Raw genomic sequence first — 21,756 nt, 5'->3', positions numbered from 1 at the left:
TAAGCATTTTTGCATGTCCAGACACACCTTTTTCAGAAAATTGGGAGTCTGGGGGGGGGGGCACTGATTGGTGGGCCTGATGGATAGAGCTTCATCAGAGCTAAACAACAAAAAAAGAAAATCTGAAGCTCCTACGTTGAACAATTTCTGAGTTATAAGCATTTTTGCATGTCCAGACACACCTTTTTCAGAAAATTGGGAGTCTGGGGGGGGGGGCACTGATTGGTGGGCCTGATGGATAGAGCTTCATCAGAGCTAAACAACAAAACAAATCTGAAGCTTCTATGTTGAACAGTTTCTGAGTTGTAAGTGATTTTGCATGTCCTGACACACCCACTTTGAAAGGAGCCCCCTCCTCAAATATGGGGTCTATCATAAAACCGCTGGCTGGCGCAGTGTAGGTCGGACTCATCTACAGCCCTGCCAAATTTCATCTTGACCGGTGCAGCCGTTTTTGTGCTACGGTTGACCAAAAATCACTGAAAAAATAAATAAATAAAAAATGAACAGAATGAAAACAATATGACTCCCGCGTATGAAAACAATATGACTCCCGCTTACACTTTGCGTGCGGGGGTCATAATAAATGCTAAATCAATTGAAAGTGTTCAGTGAAAAGATGCCATCAATCATGAATGTGGCCTCCTTGACCCAATCAGAAGATCTCGATTACTATCCCTTCATGTGATTCCAACTGTCTAAGGTGGCTAGAACGGGAGTATATCCAGGGTTAAACAGAGGGTCAGTGTGCAGTCTGAACTGCTGAAGTAATTAGTTTGGTTACAGTTCTATTGATTGACCTCTGCTGCCTACCGTCTGTGGGGAGCATTTAAAGAGAAGTAAAAAAATGTGGTGAGGTGGAAATAAAGGAAAGAAGTGTGAAGCTATATAGTGTACAAGGTTCTATTGAGAAAGATTCTCGGCCCGATTTTCCTCAGTACTGCACTGTGTCAAAGCAACTTACCGCTTGGTGATGCTCACCATTCAAACTATGCATTTATCTCCAAAGACTTTTTTCGTTTTTGTAGCAATACATATGGTACATACCTAGTATAAACTTCATAACTAAATGGTCTGTACTTGTATAACACCTTTCTACCCAACCAGGATAGTCAAAGTGCACTACAATGTGTGCCCTTATTTACCCATTCACACAGCACTCAACTAGACTCCTACAAAGCTAACATGTACAATCATCTAAGGAGACTGATCAGTGCCAATCACATTCATACACTGATGGGACACACATCAGAGGCATTAGAGGTAAAGGACACAAAAACTGAGAAAGCTGGAATGGGGGATTGAGCCGGTGACCTTCCGATACCAGGACGACTCTCCTAACCACTCTGCCACAACCACCCCTACTAAAAGATAATTACCCTGTAGGTTCCTAGGTAAGGATTAGCAGGGCTCTAGACTAACTTTTTGCACGGGTTGCACCGGTGCACCTTTTCTTAGGAGCACCAGCACAAAAGTTAGGTGCATCCAAATTTTCAACCACGTCACATTTAACATCACAGTTTTACAGGTTATTTTTAAAATCACTGTTCATTAACCTCTTAAGCCCCAAGGGGTTTTCTTGAAGTTTGTGCTCAAAAAAGCATGCCCAAATGTAATTGGGTGTTTCTCAGCACCTAAAAAGACCATTTAAACAACCTTGATTTCAAAATAAAGCTAACACTTGAGAGATTTCATCAGGAGTTTAAGTATCACATCATATGCCTTTATTTCAGAGATTCTGAGGATGGAACATAGAAAAAAAATAGCTGTTTTTCCCCTCGCCTGAGGTTTATGTTAGGTTTAAGTATAATGAATAAGGCTAAAAACTTTTGGAAACCATGAATCCACTTATGGACATTACTTAAGCAAAACCTCATGCTGCTGAAGCAAAATATAACAAAGTTACAGAGGTTTTAGTAAAAAAATATTTAGGCATTTTTTCCTTGGCACAGATTGGCACAAATTGGCACATTTTGGCACCACCTACAAAAATAGAGTTTTTTTAAAGTTTTTAGTTACAAAACTTACACAACTTGATAAATAAGTAAGCTAACTAGCAAAAACGGCACATTTTATATTTTATTTTATTTTTAAATGGCACGTAGACAGAACTGGATGTGCGGAGTGTGACGCTGTGCTTTTCATGCAAAACGTGTTTTTAGCTTGGCGATGTCAGCCTTACGTGGGACTATAACTTCAGTTTGGATTGGACGAATTGCACAAATCACCCCTCATTTTCATCCACGGAACCAGTAAAATCAAGCTATCTACAGCACGTTCATGTAAACCTGATCAATCACCCGCTATAAGGAGAGGAAATCTGTGCTTGAAACTCATAACGGGAAATATAGTTGCTCTGTAAATACAAGTTTATGCCAGTGGATTTAGGATTTGGAGGAAAAAATACGAAGGCAACAAAACTTATGTTTTATAATTTTCAAATCTGAGTGCTAGGTCTTCTCTTTTTTGGCTGCTAGTTGAGTGAATTCTGGTAGGATTGTGATGAAACTTATATTTTTAGAATCTGTGAGGTCTCTGCTTTCAGCAGACGTTGTTTGTGTGTGAAGAAGTCACAGGGTGAACAGCTGAGACCGGGTTTTGCGGAGGCACCATTTTGTGCAGTTTGTTTACATATAGATTCAACTGCGTGTTGTTTTATCTGTGTCTGGTGGATGTAGAAATGACTTCTAAGAGTTTTGAGCCAAGATTCTGACGTTTCTATAGATACCACACATGTCTATGTTTACCTATGAGAACGTTGGTTAATAAAGAAAGCAAAAAATAAGATTTTGCCCCCGCCGGCGGGGGCGTGGGGCTCAAGAGGTTTTAAGGCAACATTAACTTGAAAACAATTAGTTAACAATCTAGTAAACATGAAGTTCTTTATTTGAACCAGAATTGTAGACATTTAACTTACTGAAAAGTATTTAAAGTGATTCTATAAAATTCTAAGAGCAAATGTTTAAGGGCTGAACATATTATTGTGAAGATGTGTATTTTGTTATTTTTTGTGTTTCCCTGTGTTTCCACCCTCCAGTTATCCTCAGCCTAATTTCTAGTCAATTATCAGTTAATAATCCTCACCTGCTCAGTCATCCACAATCAATCCTGCCACCAGGTGTTCATCATTTCCTCATTCCCTCTGTTTGTATGTATACTGGTTTTTTACTCCACACCCTCACTGGCTCATTGTTTGGTTTACCCAACTGTTATGTTGCTCCCTTGTTGTCATTGTGATTTAGTTTTTGCTGCCTCGACAGCTTTATGTTTATTTTTGTTAAAATAAACATTTTTCTTACTAAAACTCTGACCTCCGTCCGGATTTGGGTTCTTCTCCTAGTCAAAACTTAACAGAATAAGCCAGTCAGCTACAGGACCCACCGGGAGAAAGAGTTTCTTCAAGTTCATGGAGGAAAACCGCTTTTTGTTTCCATCTTACGAATGGGGAAGGAGACCGACTGGGAGCGTGCACAGGACTCAGCAGGTCCAACACCAGACCTCCATCCGAGTGGGTGGTTTTCAGACTGCACCAGCCCAGCTCCCTCAGAGATGTGAGCACCGGAGTCCTGAAATCGAGGTCCTACCATCACCTCTTCTGGTYGAGGAAGAGGAGCAAGAACGGATGCAGTTCCAGGGGAGTCGCCTGGCCTTCAGGTCCGCGCCTCCATCTTGCTCCCCTACATCCGGTTCTTCGCAGCGCAGCCACCGGCGGCGGAGAAAAGCGGCAGTACTTCCTGAACCAGAATACGATCCAGACTTTGATCCCGAGCTCGAGCCGTACTGTCCTGAGTACCTTGGCTACTGCTCTCCTGGGCCGATAAAGTTCCCACCTTCAGTGCCGTCTCTTTTTCTCCCACCAGCGTCCCCTCCGAGACGGTCCCAAACACCTCCTCCAGCGTCACCTCTGAGAGGGTCCCCGACACCGCCTCCTCCTGTACCATGTCCGAGGAAGTCCCGGACGCCTCTCACCCCTGTGCCTCCTCCGAGAGGTCCCAGCGCTGCCTGCGTTCTGACGAGGCGGTCGTTTCCACCTCCATCTCTGCGCCAGCGAGGCTAGACGCATCTACGGCCTCTCACTCTCAGGAGAGGGTTGATGCAGCCACAAACACCTGCGCTCCAGGGAGGCTGAATGCATCCACATTCATCTCTGCTCCGGCTGGACTAGAAGCTTCTACATCCACCTTTGCCCCCTAGATGATCGACGCCTCTACAACCCCCAGTGTTCTTCAGAGGGTCGACGCATTTACCTCCTGTGAGGAGGAGAGGGAGGTGGTGGTGGCTGCCACCCTGGCTGCGGTGACGGTGTTTGTCATCGCTACTCTGGTGGAGGTGTTGTCCATGCCTTCCACAGCACCTGAGTCCTTGGAACTGGAGCCAACATCTGAATCCTCAGAACCAGAGTCCTCTGAGCCAGAGCTAATGACCGAGTCTACAAAGCTCCCGGGTCTGACTGTGAAGTCCTGGGGTCAGCCTGAGCCTACAGAATCCCCGGGTCAGATTGTTGCATCCCCGGGTCTGCCTGAGGCTCTAAATATCTTCAAGCTGGTCTCTGTTCCTGAATTCACTTTGGTCCTTGATGCAGCTGAGGACTCCTCGCCGCCTGCAGAGTCTCCTCCAGAGCCGGCCCCTGCAGAGTCTCCTCCAGAGCCGGCCCCTGCAGAGTCTCCTCCAGAGCCGGCCCCTGCAGAGTCTCCTCCAGAGCTGGCCCCTCCTGAGTGCCTCCATGGCCGGGCTTTGAGCTGCCCACCAGAGCTCCATCTTAGCCGCGGCAGAGCTCCAGGTCGTCCACCAGAGGTCCACCAGAGCTCCATCTTCGCCGCGGCAGAGCTCCAGGTCGTCCACCAGAGCTCCATCTTRGCCGTGGCAGAGCTCCAGGTCGTCCACCAGAGCTCCARCTRCGKCYRGGCAGAGCTCCAGGTCGTCCACCTGAGCTCCACCTCCGACACGGCAGAGCTCCAGGTCGTCCACCTGAGCTCCGTCTCCACTGTGGCCGTGTCCACGGTCGCCCTCCTGAGCTCCTCCTCCACTGTGGCCGTGTCCATGGTCGCCCTCCTGAGCCCCCACCTCATCATTGTTGGGCCCCTGGGCAGCCACCTGTACTTTTTTGAACTTTTTCAGATGTGCCTAGGGCCATCTTTTTGACTTATTTAGTTGTTTTTCCCAGGACTCTCTTTCCTGTCGGTTTTTGGTTTTATTTTCTGCGTTTATTGGGTTTTGTGTTTCCTTTGTTGTATTTTGTTTTATGCCCTCCTTCCTGTCTTTATGATTAGTACCCCCCACCTCCCACCCGTGCTAGTTCTTTTTAATCATCTGGTGACGATTCGTTAAGGGGAGGGTACTGTGAAGATGTGTATTTTGTTATTTTTTGTGTTTCCACCCTCCAGTTATCCTCAGCCTAATTTCTAGTCAATTATCAGTTAATCATCCTCACCTGCTCAGTCATCCCCAATCAATCCTGCCACCAGGTGTTCATCATTTCCTCATTCCCTCTGTTTGTATGTATACTGGTCTTTTACTCCACACCCTCACTGGCTCATTGTTTGGTTTACCCAACTATTGTGTTTCTCCCTTGTTGTCATTGTTATTTAGTTTTTGCTGCCTCAACAGCTTTTTGTTTATTTTTGTTAAAATAAACATTGTTCTTACAAAAACTCTGACCTCTGTCCGGATTAGGGTTCTTCTCCTAATCAAAACTTAATTATAAACATCTTAAACATTTCATTGTTAATTTTTTTTAGACACGTGCCCCTCAGATGGACAACTCCTGTAGTTTGGCCCTATGGATCTTTGGCCTTGGATGAAACAGAATGACGAACAGAGAATATTGATTAATATCAGAAATATTACTGAAAATTATTAAAAAGGTGTGCAGTTTTTTTTAAATAACACATAAGTCTGCAATTTCTCATTAGCATTAGTCGAATCTTATATTATTTCATTTAAATATCTAACATGTCTAGTTTCCTGAGACCCAGAAGAACCAATTTCAGATACTTGGAATGTAACTGTGGTGAAACCGATTAAGTGTAACAGCGGCCTGCCATACACATGAACGTGAGCTTCGTCGTCCTGCTGAAATGATCTGCTGTGCTCACAGAGCAGAATTCGACTGTTTAGCAAGATGGACTTAAGAGCGAGCAACCGTCCACACCTTCTTTTCATCTCCACAGTTAACAAGAAAAAAAATGTTTTTCAGACTCCGATCTGGGTAAAAAAAAAAAAAAAAAATTAAATGGTTGTTCTGCTGTGCGTGTGTGTGTGCAGGTTTTTGCTTCATGATGGGGACAATTATTGACCATTTTCTTGGTACACAGAGCCAGGTGAGGTTAGGGTTTGGGTCAGGTGTGTAGTCTACCTGGGAGGTTATGGATGGCTGCAGAATTGACAGGGAAGGGAAGCCAATGCAATGTCCCCATGAGGATAGAACAACAAATGTGTGTGTGCGCGCGCATGGAAAGTGTGGAGCGGAGCGCGCGAGCAGTGCGCTGTGTTAGTAGGAGAGATGAGACTGTTGGCGGGCGACTGTTATGGTTGATACTGCTGGATTCATTTTTGTATGGAACATGGAAACTTTTAGTTTCAGCGGGCGACCGCTCCCCCTCCCCCTCGAAGGATTGGTCGCACCAGTGCAACCGTACATTTTTTTTGGTCACACTATTAATAAATCAGGTCGCATTTGCAAACAAATTGCGACATGTTACATCCTGTAACTGGTAATCTGCAATTAAGCCAATGTAAGAACAAATCCATAGGTCTTGAATCAGTCACAGGAAAATGGAAATATATATGTATATACGTATTAGGGATGCAACGATACAGAAAATTCACAATTCGGTTATGTTCGATACTTTAGTCTCACGGTTCGATATGTTTTTGATACAAAAGAGAGAAATGTCCATGCCCCTTTCAACTTGTATTTTATTTAAATTACTTATGAACATTTGTTTAACCTCAAAAGTACAGCTTTTAAATTAAATGTTGCTGAAACAGCAAGTTTCTCAGTGGATCTGTGCTCAAAAATGCAGCCTAAGTGGAGTAGTCGAACACAGATCCACTGATCCTTCAACACAGAGCATCTTCAGAAGACAAGTTGATAAAATTAATTTTAAAAATCTGTATTGTTCAATACAAGTGCTTATTGAACCTAAAGCACTGTTCGATACTGTTCAATACGGGTACATGTATTGTTGCATCCCTAATAAAAAGGTTTTAGCAGTGCTTTGGGTCTCCTGTCTGTGTGTAGACAAAAATGGCCCCACTTCCTTCTTCCAGCAAAGCTTTCATTTAAGAAAGCTTATATATATATATAACTCCCTATAATTCTATAACTCCCTTTTGTTGGAGTTATGGCATCTATAAATGCAACTTGATGAACCTAATGGCGAGTAATAACTTTGTCCACTTATCAGAAGTTCAACAACATATGCAGTCACATGGCAGTTTCATTTGTGTCACAAATGCTGTTTATTTCCCATGTCCCACCCTGCACCCCCCCCCCCCCCCCCCCCCCCCCACCCCCATTTCTACCTCCAGGGAGGCTGGCGCAGAAAACTGGGGCACAGAAGGCTGCCAAACGCTTGCGTCAAACACTGTCCACACCAAATGCTTGTGCAGCAGGATATCCACCTACGCCGTGTTAGCGCAGCAAGCTAAAGACCCGGTAAGTCACCTGTGCATAACCTGATGCTCTCTGGGAGACTTGAAGCTGGGCTAACAAGGCAACTATTTCCAGGGGTAAGGCCACGGAGCGGACATGTTTTGGTTAAAAAAGATCTAGCAGGTTTTCATGTTAAAATGATCTTCAAGTAGAACACAACAGCTTTTCCTTTTGTCATCTATTATTTATTTTATTTTTTGCAGAATGATATGGATGGGTGCAGCTAAAAGTGACTGAGTTGTTCTTATGTGCTGAAATGCATTTTGTTTGGCAAGAAAATAGGTGCACCCATAACATCGCTGTCAATTTTCAGAATTTCCACAGTTTCATATTGGATGCTATTTTTGATCATTCCATTTTTGCTTGTCTAATTATACGTTGATGCTGTCACTCTATACATTTTTGCAACTTTCTGTTTTTGCAACAAACTTGATAAAGGTCAGGTTTTTTAGCAAGCTATTCCCATATGATGAGGGAGAGATGAGGCATCAAGAAGTTTTATTGTGTCTGGGTGTGATTTTTTTTTTTTGCCTGCAGCACATAACCTGCAGTTCTATAAATAGTTTTTTGTGGCTTGCAGTCTTTGTTTGACATGACTGAAGACAGGCTTTTTAGCAGTTAGGAATAATGCTTGTTCTGATCTCTTTTGTAGTGTTAATGGTCATCTCACTCCATGACAGCTTTTAGATCAGTGTTCTCTTACAACCACCTTTTTCAACATCCACACCCTTTTTAATTTGACTTAATCAGTTTCACATCTAACATCACATCCTTATTTATATCACACATTTTATCAACAATCACTCAAAATACAACTTTTTGTTACAAATCAACTTCTTTTTTCTTCATCATTATTGACATCTCTGAATAAGATTTCTTCTTCTGGTTATTACTAACTACTTTTTTTGTTAATATTTTTTAAACACATTTTCCGCTATTGGTGTCACTAAGCTATTGCTTTTACTGTTGTGATCTGAAGAGAATCTCCACCTGATACAGAGGGCAGAAGCAAAATGACACAAACTAAAAGAGGGAAAGTAAACATTGACCGCAGCACATTGGTTTTGCATTGCCAGACATTCTTAAGGAGATAAAGAGCTGTTCATTTATGTGGACATCAATCCCTTGTGTGACCTTTCCAGTGTAAAACATTGCTTCTATACAGAACTTGCTGATGAGCGTGACTGTTTAATTTATTTTTTTTTTACATTAACTCACTGTTTAGGCAAGTGGCAAACAAAGTTTCTGGTATCAGCCACAACTTGTCTAGATTAGTATCTAAATGAAAACCTTAAATACCTCTGAACTACATTGTACTTTACCTAAGGTGGGTGTGTAAAACAAATTTTCACCAAGGGTCACATGAGCATTGTGGTTGCCCTCAAACTGCCAGTTGTAATTACCTTTGACTTCTCATGTTTAACTTGAACTAAACGTGAAACATCACATTCCTCATCTCATTGATTCAGCTGAGCATGTCTAACAACAATAAGTGAGCTCTATGTGGTATTTCATGCATGGGAACAGTGTCTTAACATGTTATTTTGAAAAAATACTATGTGTAAAACTGACTAATTGTGAAAAATGGAAATACTGTGAGGTAAAGTAATAGAGTTTTAGTACTATTAAGTTGTAAGTAGTCTTGAAATCTAAACTATCCTACTTTTTAGACAGGGAATTCCCACTGGAGGGGAATTCCAATTTGAATTTGCAACTTGTAGGTGGGAAAGTCCCACTTACCAGTACAACTGTAATGCGGCAAAAGTAGCCAGTGAAAATGCAGCGAAAAAGAGATTTTACACAGCAAAAATGCGTCAGCTGTCGGCTATTTTTGAACCATGTGGACCTACACCTACTGGTGGGATGCTGTCATTTTGTGGATAAAATATTTGACATGCATTGTGGGAGATGTAGCTCATTGTCAATGCTGGCTTTAAAACACCATATGCTTATTTTAAGACATTAATACATCTTGTGGGCCACATGAAATGCCATGGTGGGCTACATTTGACCCACTTGCCTTAAGTTTGACACATAAGGGCTAAAGCTTTGAAACAGATGATCAAAAACCTTCCCAGAAATCACAGACTCAGTGTTTTCCTTGAGGACACCTTTTGATATGTGGACATCCCAGGTATGAAGCCGTGGGTATTTAAGATGGACGAGAACAACTCTATCCACACTAACAAAGCTGCTCTGCAGTCATTCAGATAGGTCGACTGAAGCTGCATTAATGGAAGTTAAAATGATGTGAGGCTACAGAATCTACAAAATTAAATATAAATTCTCAGTGAATTACTATTTTTATTATGCACCATGGTGTATTCAAAGAATTCAAATTGTGTTCTGCATTGTCAAAATATTATTCATTCAACTTTGCTTCTGTCTCTGCAACCTTAGTGTTTGAATTAGACATTTTTCTTCTACACTATTTATTTTAAGGAATCTTTTAAATATGACATGCTTTTGTATCCTTCTTTTTCACATTTAAATCATTCAATATTAAGTGGAATGCTTTAGTCTGAATTTATCTTCAATATAACTCCACAAGCCCCTCTATTACCCCTTTTCTAAGGTGTTTCTCAGATCAACTCATTTTGATGCTGTCTCTTGAAATGCAGATGAGGCACTTCACATCCATTCCCCATCCAGCTTACATAGCGGTCCATTCAAGATTGATAGCAGAGATATGACTATATAGCGGCACAGAAACATTTATTTGCAAATGAATTAAAATATTACACATCCAGCCTTACATGTTGGAGCCAGAGTCTGACCTAGAGCAAGAGCAGTATGAATACCGGGAAATTGTTTAGTTCGTAAGTCTAAACCTCATTTAGAAGTTTCCTTGCAAATACTGTGACATAATAATTCAGAAAATGTCATAAAAATAGAGAAAGCAGAACAGGTTGGAAAACTATGACCAAAACAGAATATATTTGCAGCACAGAGAGAGACTTTTTTAGATTCCTTAGGCTTTCTATTGAACTGATGAAACCCAAATGTGTTGCATTCTTGGCTAGTTTGCATTTTTCAAGTGATATACAGTATCCTATAGTGAGAAGGTAGTTCTACATTCTCACCGGCAGGTGAAGGTAAGAAACAAGATGAAAATTTGCAGGGTAGCTATGCTTATTTTCCTTAAGGCCCTGCCACACTGCAACATTTTAGACAACTTATGAAAAGTGTTTTATGTTGAAATTACTGACAAAGTTATATATTTGATCAATTAGTTCACATAACTGTACATGCCTAAAATAGGCTTCCAGTTGATTTATTTAATCCCATCTTCAACGTAGATGCATTAAAATCTTCACAAGTTAGCATAAGTTATCTAAAACGTTACAGTGTGACAGGGCCTTTATGTAGATAATATTTTTCAACGAAAGAAATTAGGATCAAGTAAACAAACTGCTGAGTGTTATGTTGAGCTAGCTTTGGCTCTGCAGGCACCTGCAGAGGATAGTGAGGATAACCCCACTGTGTGCTTCCCTCTAATGCTTTTGGGAAGGATTATATCTCCCAGCTGGCTTTATAACAGCTAGAAATCCCCAGGTGAGGCAAATGGAAGCTACCACCGACAGGAAGGGCTGGACATCCCTCCTCCTCCTCCCTTTCTCAACTCTTAAATGGGCTTAGCAACCTGGAGAATGGATGGATACCTTCAGTCTCTCTTTGCTGTGGGAAACAAAAACTGCCTCCAAGGTGCCTTGGAGACAAATGTGGCTGTAAAGCACATCATTTAGCTCATCCATGTGTTGATGCTTGATTTATTGTAAAAGGAGGGCAAGAAAAATGGTCTTCATAACTCTCACTCCTTCACATACAATCTGGAGCACCAGGTTCATGAACAGAATTAGTCAATTTCAGCATTTGACTGTAATAGCACGTGTTAGCCAATACATTAGCCTCCACTAAAGACAGTTAAAAATATATTTTTTATTGTTTCTGGTGGTTCTTTTTTTAAACTTTTATTTTATTTATTTTATATAGTCTTAAACTCCAATGGTTCTTTTTTTATCGGTCTGACTATATGAGACAAAACCTCCCACAGTCAGCTGGCTTGTGAACACATGACGTAGTGTTTTATTCCCTTCTGCTCCACACTTTCCATTTCCTTTTTCCATTTCCATTGAGTGTTTAAAAGGTCGAAATAAGGTGACGGCCTTAAGGCGAGTAACTGCTGTTATTCATAGCTCGGTCCCTCAAAGTCTGAGTTACCTTGCAGGGGTCTGAAACCTATTATAGAGCATTAATTCCCATATTGTGAAGAAACATGAAGGTTATAACCTTTTTACTAAATGGGTCATCCCAGCTGATATTTCTGCTTCCTGTGACTCCTCTTCCAGTTGAACAATAGTGAGTTTTTTTTCCAAACCAGCAGGTGCATTTGTAGTGTTGAGTGAAAGTGGGCTAGTGGAGAAAACATATTGACTTCTTTTTGGCATTTGTGACATCTATGAATAGTGTGGTTGTCATTAGTGAGTTGTCACTCAGCCTCCAGTATAACCATTAGTCCCAGTGTGGTGGGCCTGAAGGTATAGGTCAGTGTTTTGTGTCAATGGCTCTCAGCCAGAAGCTGCTGTTGCTGATGCTGAGTGCACTTTGTTGCTCTTGAAAAGATTGGATTTTGGAAAAATAGAAGGGGAGGGAGGCTAATTGAAATTGGCTACAAAAAGAAAAAAAAAAGTTGAATTCAAATTCGCAAACACAGCTGGCCATCATCAGAGATATGAGGGCAAACAAGCATATTTTCAAGTCAGGACACAAAATACTGCATGCCAATGTGTTCTGCAGACACACACGCATGCCCACATGTGCGCACTCTGTGTTCAGGCTGTTTGACTGTTGGAGCAGAGCTGTGTATCATCAGCCCAGCTCTGACAGCTTATCCAGGGCCACAGCGCCGAGGACAAGGGGGGTGGGGGTGGGGTGCGGGCTGAGGATTAACCTCCGTGTTTAATAGATAAAAAAAGGAAGTGGGAGGTGGAGGGATTGAGAAGCAGCGGTGTTATTACAGACCGTTTACAGAGAAGCGAAGGATAGCCAGTTAATCCAGTTTACTTTTATAGCCAGCGAGATTTCCACATGTGCATCAGAGTCCATTCTACTTTGTGTTTTCTTTTAATTATGTCTCTGTAGGGAAACAAAAGATCAGACCCGAGACAAAAATATGGTCCTTGGATAAACAGATGATGACAAAAGGGTTGGGGTGAATGATTTATTTTGATCATAAAATACACAAAGGATCAACTATTTCAATAAATTGGCGAATACAAACCTTGATTTTGTGACTAGTTTATTTGTTTCACAGGAATCACAGGATTTGGAGTTTGTAGAAGGTATTAGCTATTTTTAAAAGTCAAATTAAAATGTTCATATTTTTGCTTCTTTGCTTACTTGTAATAATGATATGAAAATCAATTACAGTGCACATTCAAGTGTCTCTGTTAAACTTGTTTTCATAACTGCCTAATTTGTGGCTCAAGATCACCTGAGCAGGTAACCAAAAATGTGAGTGAAAAGCTTTGCACCCGGGAGCCTGATCCAGTCAGTATTATAACACAAACAAACACATTGACTAGGAGGAGGAAAATAACAGTGCACGAAAAGAGGGCATGTTTTTTTTTCAGTTTCTCAATCATTTATTTATGAGTCAATTACGGCATCAAAGTAATTCTCCCAAAGCACAAATCCAGAAGTGATGTCTGTGTCCTGTAAGGGATTTCTCACTGCCTCTTGTACCTGCCACACTAACAGGTTTTTGGAGCAATCATTTTCATGGAACGATTGTCTCTACTCGGAATGAGGTGAGTCCGTTTCACCTGCTATCATTACGGCTCAAGGTTTTTAATCAGAATGGAAACATTTCAGAGTGCCGTCTATTATTTAGACCAATAGTGGCAACGTCTCCTGATTTGATTATGGTTAGGGATGACTGAGGCACTACAAAATTGCAACTCATTATTTTAAACCTATTTAGTTGGAAAATGTGTCAAGAAAACAAACAAACAACAAAAAAAGCTTATTCCAAATGAAGCAAAACTACAAGGGTAAAATATGAAAATATTTTGTGCTTGTAAGCAGCAGCATAAAGATAAAACTTACTAAAATCCATGAAGGAATCTCAAAGGGGTTGCATAAGAATAATAAAAACACTTACTGTAATTATTAAAGGTTATCCATATGACATTATAAATTATGGGGGAAAATGCATTAATCTGAAATTTTGCTTGACAAAAAGTGTGTGAATGCTAAATATGTAGTTGAATAAAATCAGACACATAATCACTTAAGAAATTTTATCTTAGCGAAACAGGTTGCAAGTTCATCACAGGGACACAGAGATAAACAAGGCAAACAATAATTCACACTCTTGCCCTCATCTAGAAACAATTTAGAGTTACTAATTAATCTAGCATGCATGTGTTTGGTCCATGGGAGTGTAGCCAGAGAAAACCCTGGAATGCCTGGAGAGAACATGCAAACTCCATCCAAAAAGGTTCCAAGCGGATGTTAAAATTGCGACCATTTTAAGCACCCAGTATGATCCATCCAAACTGAAACTGTCTCAGTTGCATAACAAACATTGAGTCGTTTTGTATAAAGCTTTGTATCTTCTGCCCCTTCTTGTCGCCAGACCTGAGCCAAACTTATCACCCTTCTATGCTTAAAGGGATCCCCGATTGATTGTAACATTAGACTTCATATGATAAACATGTACTTTAACTGTAAAATAAAGACTTTAAAAATACTGTAGGATGTTCAGTTTTAATATTTTTTCAACTAAAAGTTTAAAAATATATTACACAGACGGGGCCATTTTATTTACACGCAAAGCATTCTGGGTAAATGATAACTAGGTCATCAGTGCAAGGCGGCTAGCGAGCTATATCCACACTGAAGGTTAATCTTAGACAATATTTGACAATTGGCTCTTTTAAATGAAACCAGAGAGCAGAGAAGGTAGAAATGACTCAGCCTGTAACTGAAAATATAGATGGAGGACAACAGAGCTGCTTCATTTAAGAAGAACCTCAGCTTAGCCTGTTAGCTTTATATATGGTGACGCTATCACCATATATATGTATTAGCTCAGCGCTACACATTCTCCTCTCGTCACTGAGGTCCTCCATCCACATGACAGAGAGGGGAACACAAAAATGACTCAATCTGCAACTGAAAATATGGATGGAGGACCCCAGTTTAGCTTGTTTGTTGCACTAGAGTTGAGCTAATACATATAAGGCAATATAGCATCGGCGCTGGCGCAAAGGCTAACAGGCTAAGCTGAGGTTCTTCTTCCATGAAGCAGCTCTGTTGTCCTCCATCCATATTTTCAGTTACAGGCTGAGTCATTTCTACCTTCTCCTSTCTGTCAACGCTCTCTGGTTTCATTTAAAAGAGTCGATCATCAGATATTGTCCAAGATTAACCTTCAGGGTGGATATAGCTCGCTAGCAGCCTCGCACCAATGACCTAGTTGATGTCATCATTTACCCAGAATGCTTTGCATGTAAATAAAATGGCTCCGTCCGTGTTAAAATATATTTTTAAAAAATTACATAACTAAACAGCCTACAGTATTTTTACAGTCTTTATTTTGCAGTTAAAATATATGTTTATCAAAAAAAGTTTAATGTTACAACTAATCGTGGACCCCTTTAGGAAATTATTATTAGCGGGAGGGATTTTCCAGGAGCTAGGTGTGTGTGTGTGTGTGTGTGTGTGTGTGTGTGTGTGTGTGTGTGTGTGTCTGTGTGTGTGTGTGTGTGCGTGCGTGTGTGTGTGTGTGTCATGAACACTAAAAGGTGTGTGCAAAAACGTATGTTGAACAACCACGTAGCGGCACATCAACTGTTTGTCTTCTGATGGCTCATACGGAGCCCTTTACGATGAGGCAGTAGCTCGAACCACTTCCCTCCCATGCCTTAGAAACAGAATTATAGATTGTATTGGAAGCCTCTAAATTTTGATATTTATTTATTTATTTATTTATTTATTGTTGAAGACATTAAAAATACATGACTCCGAATTTTTATTACTTGTTAACATCATTTTTCACATTATCAGCATCAAGAAGGCATTAGCCGAATAAATTCAAATAAAGTATTAAATAAAGTAGTAAACAACTAGCACATGTAATATCATAGAAGGGCAAAACAGACAATAAAGTTGTATTCAGTGGGTTTAATAGGTGAATAGTTGCACAGTTATTTCTGTACTCTGTTTATTGATGTGCAAAAAAAAACAACATTTTTCCCCCAGCAGCCTTAGCATTTTTACTACCTAGGACACAGAGAGACACTGTAAAACATTCCTTAATACCAAGTAGTCATGAATACTCAACCGTGCACTCATACTGAGAATTCACAACGTCAAATAAGCCACATTGGGAGACAAACAGTCTGTCAGGGATGGTTGTCCTTTTCTAACAAGGCTGTTCTGTGGCTGGAAGAATTAGCTGTTCCGAAGGACATAATAATGTTAACGGCACATTAAAATAACTTTTTTGAAGTAATAGCACATAAAACATCACAACTTTTTACAATTTACCGTAATTAGAACCAGGAAGTAGCACACACATATTTAGCACATTTTAGTAAATTGTTGTGTTTTGTCACAAAATACAGGGTTGAATAATTTGCTTAAAAAAGTGAGGGGAGGGGATTGGGTGACACGTCAAAGGAGAAAATAAAGAAGAGGATAGGTTGAAGTGGAGGGAGGCGGAGTGTCAGTGAGAGGAGATAAGTAGGTTAAACTTCCTGAGCTGAAAATAGCTATCTTCTCCATCACATGGTAGCCAAGCTGCCCAGGGGAGCCTGGCCATATACAGCAGAGCCTCAGTGCTCTCTTTTTAATCTGGTGTCTCTGTGTCTACTACAGGAAGTGCACACAAAACTCTGCCACATTAATCCATCCGTCCATCAGTTTTCCACTCGCTTCCCCTTTCCAGGTCAGGGGTAACTGTCTATCTACAGCAGTCACTGCAAAAAGCAGGTTACACCCAAGTCCATTATAGTGACAAATAGAGAGAAACAAGACAAAATAACCATTTACACACTCGCTCTCAAGAAGGGACAATTACCCTATAATCTAACACATTCTCACTCCCGACTCGTCAAAATATTGATGCTTTTCCAAGGTTCCCTCTGCATCTTATTTTGACGTGTTGGGTAACCCCCTCGTGTCAGTCCTTGCCGCCCACGGCTTTTCTGGGTTGCGCCACCAGGGATCTTTGGGTCAAGGGGTCTGAGGTTAATATGAGGGAGCAGGATTAATTGTTAATTTTAGGTACTAAGGTCAGTGATAGAATGTCTACGGTGAATATTAGGTAATTTTAGGCTTTGAAACATGTAGTTGACGTGAATTCCCTACATTTTCTAAAAATGGTTGATTTAAGGTATTAGGGTTATTGGTTAATTTTTAGGTACTAGGGTCAGGGACAGGATGTCTAAAGTGAATAAAGGTAATTTTAGGCTTTGGGACAGTAGTTTGTGTGCATTTTCTACACTTTCTGAAATTATGACAACAGATTCCGCCCCATCTTGTCAAAAACTGACGCAAGGGGGGTACCCGACACGTCAAAATTGGATGCAGAGGAAACCTTGGAAAAGCATCAATATGTGACGACTTGGGAGGGAGAATGGGTTGTATAATCTGACATGCATATTTTTGGTCAGTGGGAGGAACCTTCTCATTGAAAGGTGACAGCCCTAACCACTAGTACTGTAGTCAAGACCACCTAACCTGAGCCCAATTCAAGACCAAGAACGAGTAAGGGGAAGACCAAGTCAAGATCAAGACCAGAAAAAAAATGAATGCCCTAAAACATAAAATATACTGTACACAGGTAAATACCTAATACAAACCAAATCTCTTTGTGTGAAGGACATTTAAAAACATATTTGTACATAGGCAGATTGGCTAACAAATAAATTGGAAAATGTTCTGGCAATTCTGTGATATTTCCACAGTTGTGGTCTTGCCTGGTCTTAAAAAGAAAATCCAGTCCTCAATGTTCAAGATCGAGACAAGATCAAGTACAAGTGCAGTCAAATCCAAGACAAGACCATCAAAAACTGGCCTTGAGACTCTCGAGACCAAGACCGGCCGGGAGTACTACAACACTGCTTACCATTAAGGGGAATTGTGCAATATCAACAGCCTTGATCTTGACATATTTGTTATGATAGAATAATCTCAACAAAGACACATAATGTAATTACTCCATCTGTATTTTTAGTCAGTTGACCCTATGAAGAGGTACACGTTACATACAACAATAAAGTACACCAGAAGACACATGTGCGTATTTGTGTTTGTCATTCATCAGGCAGGCTCTTGTGTCTGAATTATCAGATCTCAACAAAGAACAAATGCCTCGGTATACCTTGACCTTCTACATAGTATCAAACACAATCAGTCTCTGTTGTATTTGACTCTCCCCGAGCAGATGCTTGTCATATGCCCTCTTCCTCTTTTTGTGGGGTTTTCATTTCTTATAAAGCTCTTTTGATTGTGTTCCACCTCTATTTTCTTCCCAGTGTTTGTGTGTGTCATATTGGTATTCCAACCTTATTCCACTTTCCTCTGGAGAAATTGGCTTCCTTTGATCGGCCAAGAAAAAAAAAAAAGCACTAAAAGGAAGCTTTGACTTACACCTGCTTTCTTTTTCCCAATACACATCTCCGCCCTTTCTTGCCTTCCTTTCACTTACTTTTTAATTTGTCTTACTCCATCCTTGTGTGATTTTTTTCCCCTAGTAATTTTTGTGGTTAGAATTTGGATTCTCTTTGAGTAAATAAAGAAGCCATCGTACTTATGTATATGTTTGGCACCCTACTCATATTGTAAAGACACAGGCTTGCATTCTTGCATCTTAAAACTTATTATACGTCATGCATTGCACATCTGCTTGGAAATGCTTTGGTGTGTGAATGTGCTTTTATTTGCAGCAAAATGCCACCTTGTACAGTTTCTGCATCCTGTGCATTTTTATGAGGCAAGGGAGGGCCAAATGCACTGCAGGAGGTAAATTGAGCTAAATTGTGTGATTGAGAACTTAAAAGCAGGAAAAACATAAGGCACATTTGGGGCGCAGCGGGGTTTGCAATTTACATGCAGCTTCATTTGTCTCTTCTTCATCCTTTCAAAGGCACACCTCGGGAGCAGAGGTGTGTTGTACACGATGACCTGAATTGCTTAATTATGTCTGATGGTCTAGTGACTTTATCCTTGAATATGCAAAAAAAGGGGTAAAATAATGAAATGGATACACAAAATAATTAGATCATTTCTCCTAAGTTTGTGTCATATAATCTCTTTATAGACTGTGACCTGAAGCCCTCACATGTCAGTCATAGTAAATAACAGGAAATGAAAACCATCATTAGAAGGTCATAGAAAGACCCGCTTCAGGTTTTATGGGTGACAACACTGTGGTTGATAGATGCTGCACTGTTACCAAAAAAAAGCAACTTTCAGAAAAGTGTAATTATGTGTCATTATGCAGCTCCATTTACGGCAACACGCTCTTGTAATTCTAATTAAAGGTAATTGTGTGCAATTTGCAAGAACCATCAAAGGAATAAAAACTCAGTGAGTGTAAGAGTTAATTACCTATCTACCCATCTATCCATCTACTCACCCATCTATCTACCCATCCATCCACCCATTCATATATATATATCTAGCTACCCATCTATATCTACCCATCTATTTATCTATCAACCCATCAATCCATATAGCTATCCATCAAGGTTTTCCATTTCAGTTAGAGATATTTGAGAACAAAGACACTCTCTTTATTTAGTTGTTTCTAAGGGTCCATGTTCTTCAAGTTTCTACCTTATTTGTCCTTTATAAATGGCAATGGTTGAACACAAGTGTCCTATTTACCAAGACATAATTATAAAGTTTATAAATCAGCCTTTTTTGTCTCCTTTTTTCCTTGTCCTTCTGTTTAGGACATGGGTCCTACCAGCATGCCCTCGGTGCCCCTCATGGTGGGATGTGGGGTCTCCTGCACCGCTCTCCTCATCATGCTGCTAATCTATGCTGCCTTCTGGAGGTGAATGACTACACGCACAGATACACTCACAGATGCCACACCATTTTCTGTACTTAAACTTCTCCTGTGTACACAATGGTAATTTTATAGTCATATTTGAAAGAGTGCAAATAAAATAAAATTTAAAAAAAGTCTGATTTGTGTGTGCCAGCTGCAGCACCAACACTGCAATGAGGCCTAAAAAAAGAAGAAATTTGTTTGGCAACAGCAGGGGTTGTGAATTATGAGCTCTTTTTTTTCCATCCTTGTTTTTTATCATATATTTTACAGATGACAAAATCAAGTTAATGACTCTACATTGGAAAACAATGTTCAGAGTATTCATCTCACTTATACGTTGGATCTAAACTTTGTTATTTTTGTCATTTCTTACTTGTAGGTATATCCGCTCTGAGAGATCAATAATCTTGGTGAACTTTTGTCTCTCCATCTTGGCCTCCAATTTGCTGATCTTGGTTGGACAATCTCAGACTCTCAGCAAGGTACGTATAGTGATAATGTTTTTTTTCCACATCTATGAACACTAGTCGAGATGCTTGGCAATGTTTTTTTTGTCTGCGATGCTTCCTGTGCTCCCAACCAAGCCTCTTTCGAGCCGTTTGGAACACAACTGGAACAACACACAGGGTGGAGCTGCAGACAAGGTTAATACAGTGGAGGTGTCAAAGCAGTAGGCTGACATTTTTGGCAAACGGCTCTCTAAGCTGTCTGACTAAGCAAGGCTTCACAGTGCGGTGGTCATTATTGATTAAACTGAAGAACACTGTAGAGCCAGTGGAAACAACAAGGAAAAAGTAGCCTCTTTATCAGACTGCATCTTTTTGACTATCCTTTCCTTTGATGTGTAGAGATTTGACTTTCATTTTGTGCTTACTACCAATCCTTACTAGCTCTTGCTCAACAGATCTTTCTCTTGATAACTCGCTTTTCTGTTCACCTTTAGGGACTGTGTACGGTGACGGCTGCCTTCTTGCATTTTTTCTTCTTGGCGTCCTTCTGCTGGGTGTTGACGGAGGCGTGGCAATCCTACCTGGCTGTTATAGGCAAAACCAGGTCACGAATCATTCGCAAACGTTTCCTGTGCCTCGGCTGGGGTGAGCGTTTGCACACATTGGATTTAACTCTCACTAAGGCAGCTGATTTAGAATTCAGGTTTGCTCTTAAATATGCATTTAGGCCAGAATTGACATCTTGTGTGTTGTTGCAGGTAGCTCTTTAAACACTCTCAGTTTAAATAAACTGAGGTAAAGCCTAACAGAATGAGCTAACATCTCATCTGAATGCAATCAAAACCAAAGTGAAATGCTGCATTTTTAAAACATTCAAAAAAAAATCATAGTGGTTAATCCTGATTAACAGAAAATAGCACAACATTTTATGCATGCAATAAGCTATTTTCAAGTTTATATGTTTGACTATCATAGTTGAATACCTTAATGTTTCCTGAGAACAAACCATATTTTTAAATTGCACAAAGTTGCATAGCTAAATGTATCCCTGAACTGACAGAATAAAACCAGCTCACTTTTATGATTACAGTTTCTGTAAAGCAGGCATTACTATTTTATTTTACCAAACCATTACACATATGTTAAAGGGGCAATATCATGTAAAATCAACTTTTTTGAGTTTTATATCATGTTATAATGTTATACTCACATAAAAAAAACATGTCCAAAGCCTTGCTCTGACTCATTCATGCATGTTTGAGAAATCCTGCAGTGTTTTTAGGAAGCCATGCTGAGGAGCAAAACAACAGGTGTGGACCAGAAACGCCCCTGAGACGTGTCTCTAAGCCAAACTTCCTCATGGCAGAGCACCCCTCTCCCCCCTCCCCACACACACCGCCCATGACTCCTGCAGGCTCTCTGGTGAAATTGAAAGTGAAACTTAAAATGTCTGCTGAGCTCTCAAAATTTGTTCTAACTCAGTGAAGCTCTTTTCAGATTAAAAATACCTTTGAGGAAATGTATTTTCAGTTGTCAAGTAAACTGCATCATGGCAGCCCCCATCGCGAGCGCGACAC

The 21,756-nt window shown here is 40.5% G+C and overlaps 1 protein-coding gene across 1 annotated transcript in view; it reads left to right on the top strand.

Moving 5' to 3' along the window:
* The window catches only part of adgrb2 (adhesion G protein-coupled receptor B2), a gene marked incomplete at its 5' end in the record, with an annotated part of 154,419 nt that overhangs the window by 50,461 nt on the left and 82,202 nt on the right, over positions 1-21,756 (top strand). The window contains 4 exon segments of the mRNA XM_014019734.1: positions 7,534-7,660; positions 19,627-19,730; positions 20,110-20,212; positions 20,674-20,824. Coding sequence (XP_013875188.1) covers positions 7,534-7,660; positions 19,627-19,730; positions 20,110-20,212; positions 20,674-20,824 — 485 coding nt within the window.

The sequence above is a fragment of the Austrofundulus limnaeus genome, unplaced genomic scaffold (genome assembly GCF_001266775.1).
Source record: "Austrofundulus limnaeus strain Quisiro unplaced genomic scaffold, Austrofundulus_limnaeus-1.0 Scaffold228, whole genome shotgun sequence".
NCBI classification, from domain to species: Eukaryota; Metazoa; Chordata; class Actinopteri; order Cyprinodontiformes; family Rivulidae; genus Austrofundulus; species Austrofundulus limnaeus.
This window is presented reverse-complemented; position numbering and strand designations above follow the sequence as displayed.